General features: G+C 40.2%; 8 protein-coding genes across 8 annotated transcripts; 3 read left to right on the top strand and 5 right to left on the bottom strand.

Moving 5' to 3' along the window:
• Nucleotides 1–10,839: 10,839 nt before the first annotated feature.
• Nucleotides 10,840–11,718, bottom strand: LOC130420775 (histone H2B-like). Its single transcript, XM_056748288.1, has one exon. It carries the CDS (start codon nucleotides 11,635–11,637, stop codon nucleotides 11,263–11,265), a length of 375 nt encoding a protein of 124 aa, XP_056604266.1. The 5' UTR covers nucleotides 11,638–11,718; the 3' UTR covers nucleotides 10,840–11,262.
• Nucleotides 11,719–11,891: 173 nt separating this feature from the next.
• On the bottom strand, nucleotides 11,892–12,888 carry LOC130420798 (histone H4). Its single transcript, XM_056748312.1, has one exon. It carries the CDS (start codon nucleotides 12,878–12,880, stop codon nucleotides 12,569–12,571), a length of 312 nt encoding a protein of 103 aa, XP_056604290.1. The 5' UTR covers nucleotides 12,881–12,888; the 3' UTR covers nucleotides 11,892–12,568.
• A 635-nt stretch (nucleotides 12,889–13,523) lies between these two features.
• LOC130420730 (histone H3-like) lies at nucleotides 13,524–14,142 on the bottom strand. The gene has a single exon (XM_056748244.1). It carries the CDS (start codon nucleotides 14,008–14,010, stop codon nucleotides 13,600–13,602), a length of 411 nt encoding a protein of 136 aa, XP_056604222.1. The 5' UTR covers nucleotides 14,011–14,142; the 3' UTR covers nucleotides 13,524–13,599.
• A 549-nt stretch (nucleotides 14,143–14,691) lies between these two features.
• Nucleotides 14,692–15,078, bottom strand: LOC130420767 (histone H2A-like). Its single transcript, XM_056748280.1, has one exon. The coding sequence runs from the start codon at nucleotides 15,076–15,078 to the stop codon at nucleotides 14,692–14,694; it is 387 nt and encodes a 128-aa protein (XP_056604258.1).
• A 430-nt stretch (nucleotides 15,079–15,508) lies between these two features.
• LOC130420723 (histone H1-like) lies at nucleotides 15,509–16,411 on the bottom strand. Its single transcript, XM_056748236.1, has one exon. The coding sequence runs from the start codon at nucleotides 16,353–16,355 to the stop codon at nucleotides 15,717–15,719; it is 639 nt and encodes a 212-aa protein (XP_056604214.1). The 5' UTR covers nucleotides 16,356–16,411; the 3' UTR covers nucleotides 15,509–15,716.
• A 2,981-nt stretch (nucleotides 16,412–19,392) lies between these two features.
• On the top strand, nucleotides 19,393–19,779 carry LOC130420742 (histone H2A-like). The gene has a single exon (XM_056748255.1). The coding sequence runs from the start codon at nucleotides 19,393–19,395 to the stop codon at nucleotides 19,777–19,779; it is 387 nt and encodes a 128-aa protein (XP_056604233.1).
• A 798-nt stretch (nucleotides 19,780–20,577) lies between these two features.
• LOC130420814 (histone H4) lies at nucleotides 20,578–20,903 on the top strand. Its single transcript, XM_056748327.1, has one exon. It carries the CDS (start codon nucleotides 20,584–20,586, stop codon nucleotides 20,893–20,895), a length of 312 nt encoding a protein of 103 aa, XP_056604305.1. The 5' UTR covers nucleotides 20,578–20,583; the 3' UTR covers nucleotides 20,896–20,903.
• A 51-nt stretch (nucleotides 20,904–20,954) lies between these two features.
• On the top strand, nucleotides 20,955–23,133 carry LOC130420779 (histone H2B-like). The gene has a single exon (XM_056748293.1). It carries the CDS (start codon nucleotides 21,569–21,571, stop codon nucleotides 21,941–21,943), a length of 375 nt encoding a protein of 124 aa, XP_056604271.1. The 5' UTR covers nucleotides 20,955–21,568; the 3' UTR covers nucleotides 21,944–23,133.
• The last annotated feature ends 853 nt before the right edge of the window (nucleotides 23,134–23,986 follow it).

Here is a 23,986-nt window from a genome sequence, read left to right as displayed (position 1 = left end):
AGTAATATAACAGCCGGTCGGCCCCTCACGGCCGCCCGCCGGCGAACAAAACACAACACAATTACAAATACAAATACAAACGTAACACAAGTTCGGGCCCAGTCCTCTCTCATCGACGTTCCGGTCGCTCCTTCCTTTTATATGCTCCCAATCTCCTACGTGATTCAAGCCCGGTGTGCGAACAGCTGGCGCTTATTCACAATTACTCACCGGTCTCGAACCACAGTCTCGCCCCGTATACTCCACTACAATCACCTTATCACAAGTCCTCCACAGTAATCATTTTCCCTTCTATAACTGCAAAAGGACCTTTGAATCCGGCTTTCTTCTTTTGGCGTCTTGCTTCTTCCACCAGAGGCCATAGTTTCGCTCTCGCATCTTTCACATACTGTGTTAGATCTTCGGAGATTTTAATTTTCTTAAGTTTCAGAACCTCTGAATTTTAGCATCGAACCACACACGATCCCTTGTTGTGCGCGCTAAAAACTGCACGATGATTCTTCGTGGTTGCGTTGAAACGGCTCCTTTTTTCGGTCTGGGCCCCAAGCGGTGAGCTACGTTCTCCGATGACTGTAAAGAATCCTTTATAGTTGGAGATACTCGAGATAAGATATCTATCACAGTCCTTTTTACATTTTCATCCTCTTTTTCTGGAATTCCAGATATTTTTAGATTCCAGCGCCTTTGATATGACAATATTTTGTTTTCTGCAGTGACGGTTTCTAACTTTTCCTCTGTAGCATCCAATTGGTTGCCCATGCCACCTAGTTGCTCTTTGAAATCTTTCAGTGTGTCCTCCATTTTTGTTACCTTTTCTAGAAGTGATTGTTGTGATTGTTGTGTTGTGCTTTTGGAAACCGCCTCCGGTCTTTCGATTCTTACCGTTTTCTTGGCCGGACTGTTGATTAGTGTGTCTGAAAGAGAATGAACCTCTTGTACATTGTCATCTTGTTTGATATCGTCATGGAATATTTTTATCCTTTCCATATCTGTATCCATTGAAGTGTAGCACTGAAAGTTGTCGCCCGAATTTCCACAAGCTGCCTCCATTACCAATGTAAACTTTATTTGCGTCCACGTGGAGACTTTTTACCATTATAATCTCGACGTATAAGGGATTTGAGTGTATAAAACGTAGTTAGCGTTCGTTAAAACATATATCGCAACACTTTTTGTTATTCACAGTTGTAATTCGAGTTTCCAAAAGTTAAAAGTTTGCACAAATTCAAACAGCGCCATTCAAAACATGACTACACTCGGCGCCATCTTCAGCACCTCCGTTTAACGCTTTGTAGACAGGAGAATTTTAAATTTAATTCGACTTTTCACCGGAAGCCAGTGCAAGTGTTGTAATGTGGGAGTAATATGCTCAGCTCTAGAAGTCCGGCAGATGATTCGTGCGGGAGAGTTTTGAACCAGCTGTAATTTATGAACGAGATTTAATGGCGAAAATAGGCCCTGTGGCCACTGAAGTAAATGATGTTTCCCCTTATCTTGCTATAAATCCGCCGTCATAATTAAACACCACAGCTAAGTGCAGAGTATACCACAGTATACATCCAGAGATGCCTTTTGAGAGCTTCCAACACGGTTGTTGATGAAAAGACTGCCGTGGACTTTGTGATGTTTGAGCGACGAGTGTCGCCGTCCCGAATACGGGACGCCTGTGTTTCCTTCAATATTGTCCATGTTAATTCTAATCAAATCGTGACAAACTATATACCGTCTGAAAGGTCTAAGAGTCTAGATTACAGATATAAGCAGTGTTCGACAAATTAACACTCCAAATCCTCCAAGTGTCTTTTTTCAAAAGAGACCAACCATATGTCCCTCCTCCAAAGCATTCAATAGTTACAGCTGTTTAAGTTTGCATAGTAAATTTTTTTGTGTTGCTCAAAATATGGACCGACACTTAACGGGTTTTGAACAACCATAATTAACTAAATCCCAAACGTCTGTGGAAAGCAAGTGGCTGTATGACCTGAAAGAATCGCAGCAGATCGGCCTAGCATGAATTAGCAATAGCTGTGTAGATAATAAATCATCTGTAACATCCTAAATCACAGCTGACCGAGCGTGCGAATCTCTGTTGCTTCGACTGCGGACGTAGAAAGGGGTAAGTTGCGATCTTTTATGTTCCATGTTGGAAGGTGATTGGTAAGGTGTTGATTGGTAGTGAGTGATACAGGATTGAGTCTTGAGTTTGATGAAAGTGATGAATTTTTTTCTTTTTGTAATATCTTCACATTTATGATTTTGTACAGAACACACTCTTTCTGGCTATTTGGGGTGAGTAAATCAATAGTTTATCCCTCAATTGTCTTTTACTCATTTGTAATACGAAAATGGTAACTCAATTGTTTTTCATGATTTTTTTTTTATAGAACAAAACCAAACAAATTTTGAATTGATGAAATTGTGGAGAAGGCACCAGACCCTTAAAAAAGGAGGGGTCAAATTTGATGATATTCAGTCAAACAAAGAAGGCTTCTGGGGTCAAGTGGGTACTTCTTTTGGGATACTCAATCGTATAATAAACCACTTTAGACTACAAGATGCTTTCAATAAGGTGAGCAAGTTTGATTCAATGTTTGATCTTAGATTTTAATGCAATTAGTATTGCTATTTTATTAATATTTTCCTAACAAATTTCTATTTGTTTTCTGTAAACAGAAAGTGTCCAAATCTGTCAAATCCTCTGCTGAACCTAGGCAACAGTATCCAGAGCAGGTTGGCATGTTGTGTAATACAAACCAAGTGGACCATATGTAACTTTTGCTATATGAAAAATTTTGCCATCTCACATCAAAACAACATAAACATATCAGTCACAATATCATTTTATATTGCCTTTTTATGTTTGGGTTGGTAACATTTCAAGCTAGGTATTGCTGGTCTTTCTTTCATTGGTCCAAACAGAAAGTGTACCATCTCCTTTTCCGACCAGCGAGGAAGAAAGTGTGGAAGAGCAACCTCTGCAAAGCTCTCCTGAACAAGTACGTTTCCAGATTCCTCCTACATAGTTGTTAACAATTTTATGTACTTCCGTTAAAAAGAAATATACACATACATGCACATACAATATAAAAAACCACACAAAACCAAACTTGTTAAGTTTAACGTAACAAGTGAAATGGAAATTTATCACTGATTACATTTTCTTCAGAGGTATCTGAAAGACGCATTGGACGAGGATGGATTTGTCAGAATAAAAGTACCAGAGAAACCAGTCTACTTCTTCATTGATCGTAGTGAGTGGGAAAAAAAATTAAAACCTAGAGGAAATAGAGGATTCAGAGGATTGCAGCGGACAAACATAATTTCATAAGGATTGAGAACGGTAAATCCCTACTTTTCTATTGCATTTAAAAGGCACAGACTGAAGGCTTTGGGATCAACACAAGCAAGCCCTGAATTCTGGTGCCTTGGTTATTGCCAGTTTGATGATTGCCCAGTCACTCTGACTGTAACTGAAGATGTGTGGACCTAAAGGCAACAGTGGAGTTTCAGGGCGGGGAGAGCATTCATAACCGCATGGAATTAAAAAAAAAGATGCATCCGAGCACAAGACAAAGAACAAATTGGCAAAGACCTACAAAAGCAATGTCCCCGAACAATGTATCTGGAAAAACTTTGGAATATGGATGAAGATGTATAGACCTTAGGCTGTAGAGATGAGGCTTCTAGTCCCATCCATCCATCCATCCATCCATTTTCTACTGCTTATCCGAACAACCTCGGGTCACGGGGAGCCTGCGCCTATATCAGGAGTCATCGGGCATCAAGGCAGGATACACCCTGGATGGAGTGCCAACCCATCACAGGGCACACACACTCACTCATTCACTCACTCACACACTCACACACTCACACCCTACGGACAATTTTTCCAGAGATGCCAATCAACCTACCATGCATGTCTTTGGACCAGGGGAGGAAACCGGAGTACCCGGAGGAAACCCCCGAGGCACGGGGAGAACATGCAAACTCCACACACACATGTCGGAAGCGGGAACCGAACCCCCAACCCTGGAGGTGTGAGGCGAACGTGCTAACCACTAAGCCACCGTGCCCGCTTCTAGTCCCAATGTGCTGAAAAATATATCCTGGAAAGTGCAGGAAAAAAGTCGTCAGCACAGTAATGACATTGTCAGCCTACAAATAATGCTGGACAAAAAGAAGAACACTCCAGACGAGGTGCTACAGAAGGTAATACTGCACCCCAAAGGTGTTTTACTCTAGTCCAGAAGGAGTGTAGAGATTTATCAAGAGCGATGTCGAGAATACATGGTTTATCTTGATGCCACAGGCAGCATTCTAAAAAAACAGAAAGGTTCGCCTCCTATCTACGTGTTTGAGCTGGTGGTCAGGAATCCCAATAAAAACTACTCCCCTCTTCCGCTTTTCCCATTGCAACATATGTCACCTGTGATCACACAACAGCATCAGTAACCTACTTCCTTGAGGCATTTCAAACTGATGTTGCAAAGTGTTTCGGGCGGAAAGCCATGCGGTCACAATTGATGATGATTATCTGTGATGGGTCAATAGTGCTAATGCAGGGAATATATTTAACATTCCATTCCATTCCATTTTCTACCGCTTATCCGAACTACCTAAAAGCATTTACATGAAATCTGCAAGTGTTGGATAAAGGTCACAGTGGTTATGATTACAGTCCAATAATGTAATGTATTTTAATGCACTTATGATGAATTTACACATCTAAACATAACAACCAAATTCACTTTTTCCATTCCCCAGTGCACAGAACCACTACCATCTGGCCATCACACTTTTGGTCTCCTCATAACTGCAAGTACTGTGGCAGAACTGGACGGAATGGTACAACGTGCTACAGTAGTTGAGAAACACTTCAAGAACCTGCAGTCGTGGATCTAGAAAACTTGAATAGAAGTGGATTTAAGTGGATTTGAACTTTGTCACTAGAAGTGCAAAGGTAACACAGAGGACTTAAAGCTAAATGTCCATCCTGGTTGTATCTGGTTGTATCTTCCCTATGCTCTACTGTGGAATGGAATAATGCTAGGTAAGTCATATTTAATTACGCATCGTACTCTTCTTTAAAGGTACACTGTGTAGGAATTTGAAGGATTTATTCACCAAAATGTAATATATAATACAAAACTATGTTGTGAGTGGTGAAGAAATACCTGACAAAATTAACCGAAATGTTTACATTACCTTATAATGCGCCATTTTATGTATATACACCGCGGGCACACCCTTACATGTAATTTATTACATACTAACAGACTAGTTCTTCTTCGGCTGTGTTTTGAGGCAGCTTTCCACGCCACTACATAGAAGGATTCGCAGAAGAAGAGAAAGACCATAACACAATTTAGTTGTCGTGTTTTATTAGAAATAGAAACTGTTCTTTGTTGCGGTAAGAAGTATGTGCGCTAATGGCGGACCACACATACTCTGCACACGAGCCGATAGAGCGTCAATCTGTGCAGCAAGGCGAAATCGACACAAAAAACGGCAGAAAACCCGAATAAACATCGTCGTGGTTTTTCCCAAACGGAAGGCACTGAAGCAGGAAAAGGTTTGCTAAGCGACGCCGAAGCTGCCAGCTTTCTGCTGGACCGGTAAGTTTGTCTAGTTTCCGCTATATAAGTGAAGCGTTTGTTTGATAGCTTTAGCTAATAGATGAGCTGATCATCAAGAGAAGTCGCGTTTTTCCTTGTAAATGTTAAGCACTTTGTAATTGTACTATAATTCCTTGTTGCATGGCCATGTGCAAATCAAGTTAGAAATCATGTTTACAATCATAATTTACATAAATCGGGTGTAAGTTATATTATAATACTGCTTAGCTTCCACACTCTCTCTTGTGAGGTCCTGCCGGGTAACGTTAGCTCCTCTGCCCCTCCTCGCCCTGCCTGCATCTCCAACACCCCTAACTCTCCAATCTCTTCCTCTCCCTCTTACTACCTGTGTTAAGTCCTCTGATTGACTCTGTGATGATGAGAAAAACGTCTGCTAAGACTTTCGCGGATAGATTACACACATTTAGCATTAGCAAGCTGTGTCAATAGGCTGTAAGTTACGAACCAAGTTACCATGCCAAAAAAAGCTATGCGAAATAAGCGAATAAATCACAGACACAATGTTAAACAAGTAACAATAATATTCACTATAACGATAACAGTAAATGATAAATTAAGTAACTTTTATTTATTTATTTTTCTTTGTAAATAAGCCTGGTCACTTGACTTGCAAAGGTTACTCTCTGCTGTCTCAGACGACATCATCTCTGTCCTGTGTCCGTAACTTCAGTCTCTTGTTCGCCTGTGAGACGTAGATTGCACTGATCAACACCACCGATAATGTCCGTTGTCATTTATGGAACCCTTTTGTCATTTGACGGCAACCGTAGCTAGCGTAGTTGGAGCTTGCATTTTCCAACTACTCCAAAAGTGGCCTCTGTTACTTACATACAGAGCCTTTAAAAAAGTTGCTATGCACATAACGCATAACATTATTTTGATATTAAGGTGATCTTGGACGCCATGGCAAAGGTCAAGCATATGTGAAGTTCACAAAACATTATGATTTGCTGAGAAACCTTCAAAGAGAAGTAAGTAAAATATCTAATATAGGTGAAGTATTTCATATTGATATAATTGCTTTCAACTTCTTATTTGTGTTATTCATGGTTCTGTATTTCTCCCTCAGAACGTAACTGTAGACAACAAGACACAGGGCATTATGGAGAACAGCCAGTGGGATTTGAAACATATCCGTTTCCCCTCTGACAGACTCACCCGACTAGACGACTTTGTAGCTCGATACCAACATATTCACACTGCTCAGCTTAAAGAGTATGAAGACTCGAAACGAGTTTTTCAAAGAAAGGTTTGCAAATTGCTTTAGGTAGTATCATTAAAGATGTAATAGACCTGTGGTCAGGTGGCTGTTGTCTGATTTTTGACACTTGATGCATGTTTCGCATGCATGGCCATCCCACATTTATCGCCAATAAGTACACTCACAATAGGATTGATACTTTGAGGCAATACATTTGTATATTGAATATTATGGACCAATTATGTATGTGAAAATCAGTTCTAAATCTTAAATAATGCTTCCAACAATCCAATTGACTTACTTTGTCATTTTAAACCTTATTTACCTTATTTAAACAGATATTTTAAGAACATTTGCTATTAAAATAATGCAATGGTCTAAACAAAGACAAAACATGTCTTAAGTAGTTAGTTTTCAAAGACAATTAGGGTGAATCAATAACATTTGGTGTTTAATTTGTATGGTCAAATTGAAATTGTGCATCTAGTAATATAAATATACATAAATAACAAATACATGAATGCTATATATAATTTAAAATATTTATAAATTTGAATGCCATATTTGCTGCACCAAATTAAAATATGTTAAGCTAAATCGGTTAATTGTTCACATATTTTTTAGTGTTTGATGAGGCCAATAACTGTGCCATGTGTTCAATGGCAAAACCAATTGGATCTGGGCCTCCCACTACACATTGGGTGAGTTTTTTGTTTCCTTTCAAATTTCAGTGTCATTTCACATTCTGGTCTCATATTTTAGTCTGTGCTGGTTAAGTAAAGGCTGAATATGAATGATAAATTAATGAGATTAAGTAAGTTAACTTGTAATTTGAAGATATTTATAATTTCATTGAAATTGTCCACTCTAGATCCAATGGGTGGTTCCATGAACAGTGTCTGGGATTTAAAAAAGAATTGAAACGAGCAAGAGAACACAACTGGAATTGCAAGCTATACTCTTTTGAATGTCTTTGAAACCAATAAAATTGTCATTACAATGTCTGAATGTTTTAATGAGCGACAAGAAGAGATTGTGTACGTGAATTCTAAAAACAGCATACTGTATATAGGAAATTTTGGGGGGGGTTATTTAAAAAACGTATCCTGATATTGTTTGAATGCCAATCTGAGATGCTGTACTATGATTCTGAGATGAAATCATTTTCAAGAAACCGGTAGTTTATTTTTATTTTTTATCTGACTATAGAGAAAAAACATTCTTTATAGGACATCGAGGGGACTTTTGTTGAAAAATATCTCATCAAACAGTCCTGATATGGTGTATGAAAAGTGACCTATTTGTCAGTTATGGTCAACCATAATCGAAATGTGACCTCTGCATTTAACCCATCGTGTAAGTTGTGAACACACACACTGAATCGTGAAAACAGACACACAGAGCAGTGGGTAGACATAACTTTTTTGTTATGAGTCTGTCTCTTTAACCACTAGGCCACAACTGGCCCTATAGGTCAAAACCAACCACCTGCCTTAGCAACGGCCTGGCAACCACCCAGAACGCCACACAAACTGCATAGCAACACTCTTATTACCAACAAAATACTTTATCAACGGCCTCGAAATCACCTAGAACAATATAGAAACTGCATAGCAACCCTTTAACGTCATCTCTCATTGCCCTAGAAAGATCAGTCACTTTGATGTGACGGAAGGAGTGCCTCCTGACTTGATGCACGACTTGTTAGAAGGTGTAATACCATTAGTAGTCAAACTTGTTTTGTGTAAGGCACACCGTGATAAGCATATGACTATACAGGAAGTAAATGCTGAAATGAGTCAATTTTCCTAAGGTCAAAATGATAGAGCAAACAAACCATTCCAGCTTTCAGAGAATTTTTTACATAATTCAAATCTCTCAGGGTCAGCCTCACAGAAATGGTGCCTGTTTAAGATTTTACCCTTTTTGATCGCACAACGCATACCACCCTGTTCAAAGTATTGGAATGTCTACCTTCTATGTCGAGAAATTACAGATATTGTTATGGCACTTACAATAAAAAGAGAAAGCCTTTTGATTCTTGACCTGAAAGTGAACGAGTTCTTGCAAGAGTTAAAAGATGTATTTGATGTCATCACACCAGAGTGTCATTATCTAATACATTACGCAGACTTATTTCATCTCACGGTCCGCTGCGCCCTCTGTTGTGTAAGCGTTTTGAAAGCAAGCATTTGTATTTTAAGAATGTTTCAAGCACCTGTAAAATCTTCATGAACATCACTGCTTCTTCAAGCAAAAGACACCAATTCAAACAGTGATGGGAGTTTTCATCCAGAAGCATGCTGTGTGATTATGAAGAAGTTACTGGAACAAATTTGAGCACGCCTTTCACATCTTTACCCAAAGAGCTTCAAAATACATTGAAAAGTAACAAAAAATGTCAAGTCTTAGATTTTGCAGGTAAAACAATTCATTGTGTCAAAGAGGCTTGTCTTAACAATGTAAAGTATGCAACAAAGATGTTTTTGTTGTTGATGTTGTGCATACAGAGGAAGTTCAATCATTCTGTCAGGTTAAGTATGTCTTCAACATCGACACATTGTGGGTACTGTGTGGAAAACTGTCACTTCCACATTTGTTTGATTCTCATTTTCATGCATTTCATGTTTCATATGACAAGGACTGGTTTTGTATGATGCCAGGAGATAAACTGGAATACCACGCACTTGACCTTCATATGGTTGATGATGTTTTGTATGTGGGAGCCAGATATGTGTACTTAATTAATAGTAGAATTGTTACAATGTTTTTTTGGATGTTTTTGCGTTAAACATCACATTAGTTTTTATCAGGAATACTTTATGCTTTGATTGTTCATCTTAAAATTGTAGTGTTAATGGTATAGTTCAGGCAAAAATAAAAATGATGTTATCATTCACTCCTCCTCATGTACTTCCAGACCTGTATACATTTATTTGTTCTGCTGTACTCAAAGATATTTGGAAGAATGTCTTTAACCAAACAGATCTCGCCTAGCATTCACTGTGATAGTATTTTTTTCCTGCTATGATAGTCAATGGTGGTCGAGAACTGATTGGATACCAACATTCTTCCAAATATCTTCCTTTGAGTAGCGCATGTATACAGGTCTGGATCAGCTTGAGTGAATGATGACGGAATTTTCATTTTTGCCTGAACCATACCTTTAAATGACTGGTATAGCATGAAAAGCAATACAAAAAAAATATTAATTTGTTATATTGTATTGCAGTTATTACAGTTTTGTCACATTCAATTGTAAGTGTTATATTGTTGGTGGGATATTGTATTTTACATGTTACATTTTAGTTAAATGTTTTGCATCAAAAATAAAGTTTTTAAAGTGATATAATTTTTTTACATTTTATTGTAAAGTACAAATATGGTGTTTGCAGGTTTCCACTATGTGCTAGACCAGTGTTTGTTCAAACACTTATGTATTTGATGGCATGTATTAACATTTATTTATATTAAAATGATGTCTTCTCAGTTAAAATCTTTAATGTGTTACTTAATTGATAAATGGCCTGCAATAGTGCTCAAAGGAACACATTTGCCAAAGTCGTGGCCTAATGGTTAGAGGGCTGGACTCGTGACCAGAAGGTCGCCGGTTCCATCCTCAGGTCAGGCAGGTTACGATTGAGGTGTCCTTGAGCAAGGCACCTAACCCCTACTTGCTCCCCGGGCGCTGCAGTGATATCTGCCCACTGCTCAGGGTGTATGTTTGTTCACCACTTGCTGTGCGTGTGTTCACTGCTCACTGGATGGGTTAAAAGCACCATAACTGACAAACAGGTCACTTTCACTTTCATCTCACTGTGTCACATTTACACTTCACATATCTATAGAATAAGAGTCAGTTCTGCACACGACTGTTTAGTTTTGTATGAAGATCAAACACAAGAGCAGTGAAGAGAGATCTTGATCATAAATACTATAGATGACATGAATGTGTGATGATAAAACACCTCTATGTGTGTAAAACACTACAAGAATCTCAACTAGACATCAAACACTTTCAGACTTTATTAAAGTTTCAGATAAAAACACACAAACTGATCAAATCTACAGACTGACACAGACTTTCTGTAACAAGTCCAGACTGAAAACTGAGCAAAAGTCTTGTAGTGTATTTCAGCCTTAAAGCAGCTGAAGACCGAACTCTGATAGTTTATATCCGGTACAATACCGCCACATTCTGCGATAATCGCGCAACAATAACCAAAGTCAGACCTTTACATTTACTTTAAAGCATGTTCTTTATGATAAAACAGTTGGTCAAATTTTCAAACGCCGTATGTCGCGTCATAATCTAAATGATAATACACATACACAGTAAATGCTTACAAACATGAGAATCTCTTTAAAGGAATAAGTGTGTGGCTCTTAAAAGAGCCTTTGTGTGCGGCGGATGAAAGCGGCGCTTTACTTGGAGCTGGTGTACTTGGTGACGGCTTTGGTGCCCTCGGACACGGCGTGTTTGGCGAGTTCACCGGGCAGCAGCAGACGCACGGCGGTCTGGATCTCTCTCGACGTGATGGTGGAGCGCTTGTTGTAGTGCGCGAGACGAGACGACTCACCGGCGATGCGCTCGAAGATGTCGTTGACGAAAGAGTTCATGATGCCCATCGCCTTGGAAGAGATGCCGGTGTCGGGGTGGACCTGCTTGAGCACTTTGTACACGTAGATGGCGTAACTCTCCTTCCTGGACTTTCTGCGCTTCTTTCCTCCCTTGACGGCGGTCTTGGTGACGGCCTTCTTAGAGCCCTTCTTGGGCGCGGGTTTGGCTGGTTCAGGCATGATAGTGCTCGTATGAAGTCAAGACTAATAATAAATGACACTAACTGCACAGGGGTATTTATTCACTCCCGCATGCAAATGTTTAGCGTAACGGAGCCTGTTGTCTGATTGCGTGTCTTCGTCGGCCGAACCCATAAAATGTGTTTATTGGTCAGATCATAGTTCGACGGGTCGGATAGAGAGCCAATGAAAGTGTTTCCCGCCCACAGTCTCGTGTTTGAAGGTGACCCTCCCACAAGCGATTCAGTTTCCTTTGTTTGCTCTTCCCGCTCTTTTTCGAATTTGATAAAAAATAACCTTTATATCTGAATTAACTCTACATTATGTACTTCATCGTGTCATAAAAGTCACTTAAAGAGTTCATACAGAAAGTATTTCATTCTTTTATGAGTTATTGAGAAACTTTGGTCAGCTAATGTTTATATAGTTAGATGATGATGATTGTGATTCTTTTTCGAGCACCAGAAGTGTGTAACACAACAGATTAATCTCATCAGTTGAGGTTCTCCAAAACGCATCTGGGATAATAAAACGTGACATTCATAACATTTCGTTTGTTATGATATAACTTCTGAAGTTATAAACTCCTCGAGTGATAAAGTGGCTTTTAGAAGAGCAGTTGGGTTTCATAAGTCTTGTTTTAAAGTGAAAGTACGTCATCGTGTCATCACAGTCCGTCAAAGATTTCGTCCAGAAAGCATTTAACCCTATTACACGTTATTCACGATACATTGCACGTGCTGACGTTTATAGTTACGTCATGATGATTGTGTTTCTTATTCGAGCGAAAGAAGTGTGCAACACAAGTTCTAAAAGTTTGAGTTCTCGTCAATCTTGATTTATTTTATAAAAATTCATCTCCTCGAGTGAGACAGTGGGTGGCTCTTAAAAGAGCCGTTGTGTTCAATGTTTTACTTCAGAATAAACGCGTTTAACCTCCGAAGCCGTACAGAGTGCGTCCCTGTCGTTTCAGCGCGTACACGACGTCCATGGCGGTGACGGTCTTTCTCTTGGCGTGCTCGGTGTAGGTGACGGCGTCACGGATAACATTCTCCAGAAACACCTTCAACACACCGCGAGTCTCCTCGTAGATGAGACCGGAAATACGCTTAACACCACCGCGGCGAGCAAGACGACGGATGGCAGGCTTGGTGATGCCCTGGATGTTATCACGCAACACTTTGCGATGACGCTTCGCGCCTCCTTTACCGAGTCCCTTTCCGCCTTTTCCTCTTCCAGACATGAGTCTTACTTCAGTGAGTACAGTGTAACAAGGAATCGAAACCGTGAGCGGAGGACTTAAACCTGTGCTTATAGGACCTAATAGAAACAGGGGCAAGAGGGCGGGACCAGCCACGTCATTTACACGTTTGTCTTAACGCCTCTGCCCTCACAAAGCTCTCAGTAAATCTCTTAACGGTGTAACTTACAGGAAACACGAAGTTTAAGATTTAAAAAAAAAAAAACAATAAACTTTAAGTGATAGTTCACCCAATAAAATCTTTCATCATATATTCTGCCTTATATTTCTTACCCGTTTAAATGACTTTGTTCTCACAAAACACATGTTAAGATATCCCTTTATATTGTAATAATATATTAGATTGAAATGATAGATGACCACTAGCCAAATTTAGCTTCGCTTTTTATCTACTATATCCAAATGAGTATTAAAAGTGTTTGAGGAAGGAAAGTGTTATTGACATGTGATCCGACGCTCTTAAGAGGAATGATTTAGCGCAGACTAATAGATGAACAAACACACGGGGTATATCTGCTGCTTAAAGAGACACTGATAAGATAATAATCATTCTTAATATTGAGCAATCACGTTTTCTAAAATAATATTCATCATTGACAACTTGCGTTACTATTTATGTTTGTAAAAAACGGTGGAAATCGTGTCGTTCAGTTGATGTGGTGGCTCTTAAAAGAGCCGTTGAGTTGTTATTAAAGCGGGACTTAAGCGCGCTCTCCGCGGATGCGGCGGGCCAGCTGAATGTCTTTGGGCATGATGGTGACCCTCTTAGCGTGGATGGCGCACAGGTTTGTGTCCTCGAACAGACCGACCAGATAAGCCTCGCTGGACTCCTGCAGAGCCATGACGGCGGAGCTCTGGAAGCGCAGATCCGTCTTGAAGTCCTGAGCGATCTCTCTCACCAGGCGCTGGAAAGGCAGTTTGCGGATGAGCAGCTCGGTGGACTTCTGGTAGCGGCGGATCTCTCTCAGAGCCACGGTGCCGGGCCTGTAACGATGAGGCTTCTTCACGCCGCCGGTGGCGGGAGCGCTCTTACGGGCGGCTTTGGTGGCGAGCTGCTTCCTCGGGGCTTTGCCACCGGTGGACTTACGAGCGGTCTGCTTGGTTCTTGCCATTGCTGCGGTACTTGCTCTCTTCTGCGTTCAGTACAGAATATGTCTGCAATTGCGATGTGCCTGGTTTTAAAGGCTAGAACACGCAGCGCGTCAATGACACGGAGACACTCGATTGGCTGATCTGTGACGTCCGCTCGAGACAATGAGCCAATGGCCGCGGGATAACGTTCAAATGAAATTGGCGGGACATTGAGTTTCCTTTGTTCAGATCACGCTTTACGTACGCAAGACAAGATCATCATCATCATCATATACTCTTTATTTACATTTAGTCATTTAGCTGACGCTTTTTTATTTTATAATCGTGTATTATTCCTCTGATCAAACGTTTGCACGTTGCTATTGAACAAAGTTCACATAGAAATGACTTTAACTACAAATCAAATAAAAATAATCCTTTCTTAATTTAAACCCGTTAAAACAAGACGCTGAACAATTATTATTTTACTCTGATAAAACGTCAAAGACATCTTGTTAGCTACCGTACGAGTAAACATAAGTATATCTGGTACAATATTTGGGGCAGGGGTCTGTTTAAAATGCGACATCATTTATATCAGGTCTATGATAATGTATTAATATACAAACTCGATGGATTAAATCAGAAACCTCGTCGCTCTCTCAGTGATAATGTGGGTGGCTCTTAAAAGAGCCTTTGGTTTGAAACGAACTGTCCCCCGTTTACTTGGTCTTAGCGGGTTTGTCGGTCTTCTTGGGCAGTAAGACCGCCTGGATGTTGGGTAACACACCGCCCTGAGCGATGGTCACGCCGCCCAGAAGTCTGTTCAACTCCTCGTCGTTACGCACGGCCAGCTGTAGATGGCGGGGAATGATCCGACTCTTCTTGTTGTCCCGAGCGGCGTTTCCAGCCAACTCCAGGATCTCAGCGGTGAGATACTCGAGGACAGCGGCGAGATAAACTGGAGCTCCGGCACCGACGCGTTGTGCGTAGTTACCTTTGCGAAGTAGCCTGTGAACACGGCCGACGGGAAACTGAAGACCCGCTCTGGATGACCGAGTCTTAGCTTTCGCTCTTGATTTACAGCCGGTTTTACCTCTTCCACTCATTGTTGCTTAAAAATAAAATCCTCAAGATTATAGAAAGACGAAGGAAATGTGAGACATAGTTTTAGGTTTTCAGCATTTATACGTGCCTATCGTTCGCTTATTGGTTGGAGTCTGTGAAAAGTTCAAACCAATCACTGAACTTCCCTCCAAAAACCAAAGCCCGCCCATTTCTTCCCGTCTGCCTGTTTTGTTTCAGTTTTTGATCACGTGATCTTTCACTACATTAAATCTTATATCTGCGGTCTTTTCAGAGACGTCAATAGGAAACAACAGTATGAACAAAAGAAAACATTTATACTGACAACATAACTTCAGATGTTGCGCCGATTATGAATTAAATGCTCTGACGATCATATCTTGTGCACTTAATTTGAACCAGATTTCTCAGCATATTCATATATAAAGAGTTTTCCTGTAGCTTAGAAGAGCAAGGTTGTGGGTTCGAGCCCAGATATCTATGTATAAATGTAAAGGATAATGCACTGTAAGTAGCTTTGGATAAAAGCGTCTGCCAAAGGAATAGATTTAAATGTGAGAACACAACCATAATATCAACACATCACTGAAACACAACTCTTTAGTGGGCTGGTGGTGGCTCTTAAAAGAGCCTTTTGTAATAGAAAGTCTGGAGAAGTAAACTACTTCTTTTTCGGGGCGGCCCTTTTAGGCTTCGCTGCTTTGGGCTTTGTCGTCTTGGGTTTTGCAGCCTTGACCTTCTTGGGGCTTTTAGCTGCTTTCTTTGGACTCTTGGCTGCCTTCTTGGGGGCCGCTGGCTTCTTCGCCTTCTTGGGGCTCTTCGTTGCCTTTTTAGCGGCGGTGGCGGCAGGTTTCTTGACCTTCTTGGGAGACTTCTTTGCGGCGGTCTTCTTTGCCGCTGCGGTCTTCGGCTTCTTGGCAGCAGCAGCGGGCTTCTTCACTGCGGGCTTCTTTGCTTTAGGAGCGGCTTTCTTCGCTGGCTTCTTAGTCTCGACTTGTTTTTTGTTGAGTTTGAAAGATCCTGAAGCACCGGTTCCTTTGGTCTGGACCAGCGTGCCTTTAGTCACGAGGCTCTTGATGGCGAGCTTGACGCGGGAGTTGTTCTTCTCCACATCGTATCCGCCGGCGGTGAGAGCTTTCTTCAGGGCGGCCAGAGACACACCGTTTCTCTCCTTGGAGGCCGTCACGGCTTTAACGATGAGATCACTCGCGCCTGGACCCGCTGTCTTGGGTTTGGCTGCAGATTTCTTCTTGGGCGCTTTCGCCGGCGGGGCTGCTGGAGCTGGAGCGGTTTCTGCCATTTCTCTGTTCAGATCTGTACTGTCACACTACAGTTGATCAATAATGCGGCGCTGCGCTCTTAAACACTACATGAGAACCATATAGACTCAGCTCGACCTGTCAGTGCCTCTGTGAGCCGCAAACTCTTGTGTTTTCTCCTGCGACATTTCGTGTTAATATCAGAGTTTTAAAATCATTTGACGGAGTGAAAACAGCGTGAACACAGAGCAGAGATCCAGAGCTTTATTCAGAGACTAAACTACACGACAGTAAAGGGTTTATTATTTCACTGTTACATTAAAAACACGACCAGCATCGATCTCTAGAGAAAAGCTGCGCGTGAATTTCATGTGATTTGTTTGTGTAAACATTGATGAAACATTAAACATGTTTTCTGTTTATTTAACATACAAGTAATAAATGATTTGAGTTAAGTTAATGTCATTCAGGGACTTGTAAAGTGTTTCATACAGAAGTTGTTTTGATCAGATTGAAACCTCTCGAGGTATTTGTGTGAATGACACAACGCTGTTTGTGTTACTGATGTGTAAATGTTTTATATTCAGACTGACGAAACGTAAAAACGGACAATAAATATGGATTAAATATAATAAAACTAAATCTTTTTGTCCAGTATTGACATTGAATTATTTTTTCTTACAGACAACCAAGTTTGCTGCAGTCAGTCTTGGGTTCTGAATGATTGAAACGTTAAAGCAGTTATTATTATTACTTTTATTTAGTGTTTTATCTTCTGTAAATTGTTTTTTTTTGTTTTGCAGACATATTGAAAACAAGTTCTTTTTATTGTTTTTTTTAGTCTGTCTGTAACAAAAAAAGAAGAAAACTGTGAATCTGTCCTGGATGTCTTTGGCATATGTACATAAACTGACTTGTTTTAAAGATTAATCTTTTATTAATTTAACTGCTTTATTCAGTCACTATACACTACCAGTCAAACGTGTTTGAACACTTGAATGAAATGTTTCTCGTGGTCTTAAAAATGATTTAATCTGAAGGTGTTTAAATGTCTGAAATTATACAACGACAGGAAATGTGCTAAATTAAATATCTTCATTATCAACTAATATATCTGTGTATATATATATATATATAAACGTTTTTGAAATGGATGACTTTGACTAAATAATGCAAAAGAGCAACCAATAAGAGCTCACATGAGAACTTGTTTAGTGGTGTTTGAAAGAATCTTCTAGGTGAAACGTCAAGCAGTTGATGATAAAATTAATTTCTGCAAATATCAGGCAAACAATGACTACATTGAAGATGTATATAACAGGTTTATAGCAGATACATAACATTTTTTATTTGATTGTTTAGATTTTTTCAGTCACAACATCTTCAGTCCACAGTTGCCTTTTTCTAAATGTGGAAAAAATATGAATAAATGAGGGATTAAGTGTTTGAAAATTTTTGACCAGTAGTGTAAATTGCTTTTTATAAAAATGTGCTTACATTTAATCATTTAGCAGACACTTTTACAATGAGGTAAACAACAGAAGCAATTGAAACAACATCAGGACAAAGAGCATATGTGCAGTAAAACTGGTCTCATAGCCAGGGACGGCCCTAGCATTTTGGGGGCCCTAAACTGAATCATATCTGACAATGTCAAATTAACAACACATTATTATCCCTTTACAGCTTTCCTGTAGCTCAGTGGTTTGAGCATGGTTCTTGCAACACTGAGATCATGGGTTCGGTCCCAGGGATTGAACGCTTACCCTTTTCTTGATCCTTTATTTTCTACTCTTCTTTCCTCTTCTTCTTCTTCTTTCCTCTTCTTCCTCTTCTCTGCACCAGACAGATATTGCCGCCTTAAATTTTTAATCTTTGCACAGTTTAAAGCTAACGCACATGATGATTGACAATGACACATGGAGGCCCCATGCAACTGCCTATATCGCTTATTAGGTAGGGCCGGCACTGCTCATAGCCTAACACAAAGATAAGATTGTTTTTTTGATTGAAAGAGTAGAAAAGAGACAGAAGTCAGAACTGATGGATCAGGTGTTGACAGATGAGATGTGTTTTCAGATGATTCTTAAAGACAGACACAGAATCTGATGATCTTGTAGCAGCGGTCAGATCATAACACACATGTGGAACAGATCCACAGAAGATGAGTGAGAGAGATTTTTGACCTTTTTGTGATCACAGCACAAGACGTGGTTCATGTGCAGAGTGGAGGGATCTGACTGGTACATAAGTCTGTATGAGCGAGTGAAGATATGGAGCTGCAGAACCAGTGGTGGTCTTGTAGGCCGAGAGCAGAGCTTTGAGTTTGATGAGAGAGACTACAGGAGTCGATGTAACTGAATGAAGAGAGGAGTGATGTGTGACATTGATTGAATTTCCCCTTTAGTGTGTGTTGATAAGAAAAGAATGTGGTGGCATTTCTTTATTGCAGGACAAATATTTTATATTATAATCTTTAAAGAACACAAATAATATAAGCCTATTCAATAAACTTCACCTCCTTCATCTCTTTAGCTGCCTTGAGACTGCAGAAGTGTAAACATGTGACAGAGTTGATTAAACTTTAAATGATAATCAGGAAATAATTGACTTAATGAGAAAGAGAGATGTGACTTTAAATGATAATTCACCCCAAATTTAGTAGTCTGTTATCATTTACTCAACCACAGGTTGTTCCTCCAGTTTAAATTTGCAAATGGGGGATGAGATCTGTTTGGATACTGAAATTCTTCCAAAAAGCATCCTTTGTGTTTAGCCTAGTGTTAGTTTTGGAACAATCTGATGGTAAGTAAATGAAGACAGTTTTTTATTTTTGGATGAACTATCACTTAAAGTTTTCTCATTATATCAAAACTGTTGTGCGTCACACAGCATCTGTGAGGAGAAAGAGGGGGTTGGGCTGTTGGGAGTTTGGAGGGAAGTTGGCTGATTGGTTTAAAAGTATTAATGACTCCAACCAATAGTCAACAGGCAGAGGGTTTGAAATATTGAGAACTGCAGAGCAGAAGCTTCGTCTTTCCTTCCCACCTACTAAGTAAAATTCCACAGCTGAAGGAAATGAGCGGCAGAGGCAAAACCGGCGGAAAAGCGAGAGCTAAGGCCAAGACTCGCTCCTCTAGAGCGGGACTTCAGTTCCCCGTGGGTCGCGTCCACAGGCTCCTCCGTAAAGGCAACTATGCGCATCGTGTGGGTGCTGGCGCCCCAGTGTATCTGGCCGCCGTGCTCGAGTATCTCACCGCTGAGATCCTCGAGTTGGCCGGAAACGCCGCTCGTGACAACAAGAAGACTCGCATCATCCCCCGTCACCTGCAGCTGGCGGTGCGCAACGACGAGGAGCTGAACAAACTTCTGGGCAGAGTGACCATCGCTCAGGGCGGCGTTCTGCCCAACATCCAGGCCGTGCTGCTGCCAAAGAAGACCGAGAAGCCCGCCAAGACCAAGTAAACGGGCGACAGTTCGTTTCAAACCAAAGGCTCTTTTAAGAGCCACCCACTTCACCTATAAGAGAGCGATGCGATTCCTGTGTCTCCCTGGAGGTTAATTACAGACTAAAACTGCACATTCTGCTTTCAATTCATAAACCTGTATTGGATTATTACTGGTCTGAGACGACTAACCGAGTCTAATGTTCAGTCAAACCGCTGAAGAATATTTGTAGTCTCCCGAGTCATGTATAACCGGCTCTCATATATACAAGTTGAGCGCTTGTGTCAGTAAATGTGTTCATGCTGCACTTATGATGCGATGTGAAGAAATGTTATTTTAAATCTTAGGCGATAATCTTTTTATCGTGACGTCACGTTTGTTGATCTGCAAAAGTTGCAAATTTCTGTTCAGATAAAATGACACGAGTATAAAATAAAGAAGTCAGGAGAAATATTTATAGTTCAATTTTATTCTGTTTCTCATAAAATCTTAAAAGTCACGCTTCTTTGTACATTAGATTATGTTGTACTCGTCTAGAATAGAACAACGCCCAGGTCATGGGTTCGATCTCAGGGGATTAAACACTCAGAAACAAATGTATAAAATAATGTGATGTACGTCACTGTGGATAAAATCATCTGCTAAATACATAAATGTATATTTAATGATTTACTGAAGGAGCGGTGAGGAAAATAAAAAAGTGACGTGCCACTAGCACCGCCCTCGCACGCGTGTGTTTCAAATAGGTCCTGTAGGTACATACAAATTTTATCCGCTGTCCTTTGTTAAAGCATAACGTTTGTATCTGTACTCTCGTGCATCATGTCTGGAAGAGGCAAAGGCGGAAAGGGACTCGGAAAAGGAGGCGCGAAGCGTCATCGTAAAGTTCTGCGTGATAACATCCAGGGCATCACCAAACCCGCCATCCGTCGTCTCGCTCGACGCGGCGGAGTGAAACGTATCTCCGGTCTCATCTACGAGGAGACTCGCGGTGTGTTGAAGGTGTTTCTGGAGAATGTTATCCGTGACGCCGTCACCTACACCGAGCACGCCAAGAGAAAGACCGTCACCGCCATGGACGTCGTGTACGCGCTGAAGCGACAGGGACGCACTCTGTACGGCTTCGGAGGTTAAACGCGTTTATTCTAGAGTAGGAAACATTGAACACAACGGCTCTTTTAAGAGCCACACACTGTCTCACTCGAGGAGTTTAATTTCAGAAGTTCTATCATCAAACGAAATGCTGTGAAAGTCACGTTTTATTATCCCGGTTTTGTTTCTGAGATCTCGTTCTTTATTAACTGATGAGATTAATCTGTTGTGTTAAACGCTTCTCTCGCTCGAAGAAGAAGAAACTCCATCATATCAACTATATAAACGTAAACACGCCCAAAGCTGCTGAATAAATCATAAAAGGGTGAAATGATTTAATGCTCGAAATCTTTAAGTGACTTTGATGACACGATGACGTAATTCTGTTCTAGTGTAGAGTTAATACAGAAATAAACGTTTTATTTTAATTCAAATTCGATAAAGAGCGGGAAGAGCAAACAAAGGAAACTGAATCGCTTGTGGGAGGGTCACCTTCAAACACGAAACTGTGGGCGGGAAACACTTTCATTGGCTCTCTATCCGACCCGTCAAACTATGATCTGACCAATAAACACATTTTATGGGTTCGGCCTACGAAGACACGCAATCACACAACAGGCTCCGTGACGCTAAACATTTGCATGTGAGAGTGAATAAATACCACAGCGACGAGACTCTTCAACATTCAGCATCTACTCATCCGTGAAGAAGCATCATGCCTGAACCAGCCAAACCCGCGCCCAAGAAGGGCTCTAAGAAGGCCGTCACCAAGACCGCCGTTAAGGGAGGAAAGAAGCGCAGAAAGTCCAGGAAGGAGAGTTACGCCATCTACGTGTACAAAGTGCTCAAGCAGGTCCACCCCGACACCGGCATCTCTTCCAAGGCGATGGGCATCATGAACTCTTTCGTCAACGACATCTTCGAGCGCATCGCCGGTGAGTCGTCTCGTCTCGCGCACTACAACAAGCGCTCCACCATCACGTCGAGAGAGATCCAGACCGCCGTGCGTCTGCTGCTGCCCGGTGAACTCGCCAAACACGCCGTGTCCGAGGGCACCAAAGCCGTCACCAAGTACACCAGCTCCAAGTAAAGCGCCGCTTTCATCCGCCGCACACAAAGGCTCTTTTAAGAGCCACACACTTATTCCTTTAAAAGAGATTCTTATGTTTGTAAGCATTTACTGTGTTTGTCTATTATGATTTAAATTATGACGCGATATACGGCGTTTAAAATGGCAACAAATCGTTTTCTCATAAATAACATGTTTTAAAGTAAATATAAATGTAAAGGTCTGACTTTAGTTATTGTTGCACGATTATCGCAGAAGGTGGCGGTATTGTACCGGATATAAACTATCAGAGTTCGGTCTTCAGCTGCTTTAAGGCTGAAATACACTACAAGACTTTTGATCAGTTTTCAGTCTGGACTTGTTACAGAAAGTCTGTGTCAGTCTGCAGATTTGATCAGTTTGTGTGTTTTTATCTTAAACTTTAATAAAGTCTGAAAGTGTTTGATGTCTAGTTGAGATTCTTGTAGTGTTTTACAGACATAGAGGTGTTTTATCATCACACACATTCATGTCATCTATAGTATTTATGATCAAGATCTCTCTTCACTGCTCTTGTGTTTGATCTTCATACAGAACTGACTCTTATTCTATAGATCTATGAAGTGTAAATGTGACATAGTGAGATGATTTCATATGAAAAATTGAATGTCAAATATGTTTACATTTGATGGTTTTCCCTTCGATAAAATAGCCATGGTTGATTTTCATAAGGAGATAATTTGTGTGACAAAGTTATTAAAAATGTTATAATTAATGTTGGTGCATTACGGGCACTAATGTAAAACTTACTGCAGTAAAACACAATTAGAAGTCTTTAAAAGTCAAATCTATACATTGTTTTGACTTGCAGATAATCTTGATAAAATGTATTTAATTTAAAGATGGTTTGAAGATGTCTTTATAGATAGATACCACTGATAAATTGACAAACAATTGTTCAACTTCAAATAAACTAAATATGTGTTATTTTAATAAGATTTTATCTCAAAACTTAATGAGCAACTTGATGACCAACTTCACTGGTTTTGCAGATATTAAATACAGTGATAAGTCCAGCTACTCTTTCACTGAAAATATGAGAGATAATCCTGACAGAAAGACAATTATATATTCAGTTTAGTTGTTATGTTTTATTTAATTTACATTGGTGAGAGTTGAGATTCTGGCAAACACAAAGCGTTCATGTATCATTAGTATAGTGACTAACACAACTTTCCCAGAACACTTGTTTTTAGTTTTAGTTTTTTTGCTTTTTCTAAAGTTTAGGTTGAAAATACTGAAAATATGGCAAAATAATAAAGATGTGTTCAAGATCTTCAGCTGACACTGTGTATGTATATATCACTTTCTCTTAACAATGCATTGCACAACAACACACACCACCACTGACCTCTGCTGGTCTTCTGATGTATAACAATAACACAACACAACAAATGAATGAATTATGTGGTGACAAAAGAGGATGCATGTTTTCGAGAGACAACACTATTTCTGTGAAACCAGAAGCAATAATATTTGACAAATGGAGAAGTGATGTCTCTTCATAGACCACAACATAGTTCATTTGAATTATCTTCTGTTTTATGTGCTCATTTATGAGAAATATACGTCAAACCAAAATGTATTCAGACACCTTCAACATTTTTCACAGAATCACAGTTTATTAGCTATAGTTTAGAAAACAGTAATAAAATATGTCAAGAACTCAGAGTTAAACTGTGTCAGAACTAAACCATGTTGATAATGTCAGGTGACTTTGACAGAAAGGTTTGTGTTAGGTTAGACTCATGTCTCTCACAGGAGTGAGTGGTTGTGCTTCTGTGTTTCACTCCTCTAGTTTTGAGGAGGTAGATGAGATGTGGTGAGAATGGATTCAGGGGATGTAGACCAGTCACACACATCTTGTGTTCCGCCTATGAGGAGCTTGTGGAGGCAGTCGCTCAGTTAAATGTTTACTTTAGTTAAATGTTGCACTAGACTGATCCTTCATGACTTCGCTGCTAGATTTTTTATTTGCTCTTTCAGAGGTGTGTGGAGGATTTATGGCCACTTCACTCTCATTGG

The sequence above is a fragment of the Triplophysa dalaica genome, chromosome 5 (assembly GCF_015846415.1).
Source record: "Triplophysa dalaica isolate WHDGS20190420 chromosome 5, ASM1584641v1, whole genome shotgun sequence".
NCBI lineage: Eukaryota > Metazoa > Chordata > Actinopteri > Cypriniformes > Nemacheilidae > Triplophysa > Triplophysa dalaica.
This window is presented reverse-complemented; position numbering and strand designations above follow the sequence as displayed.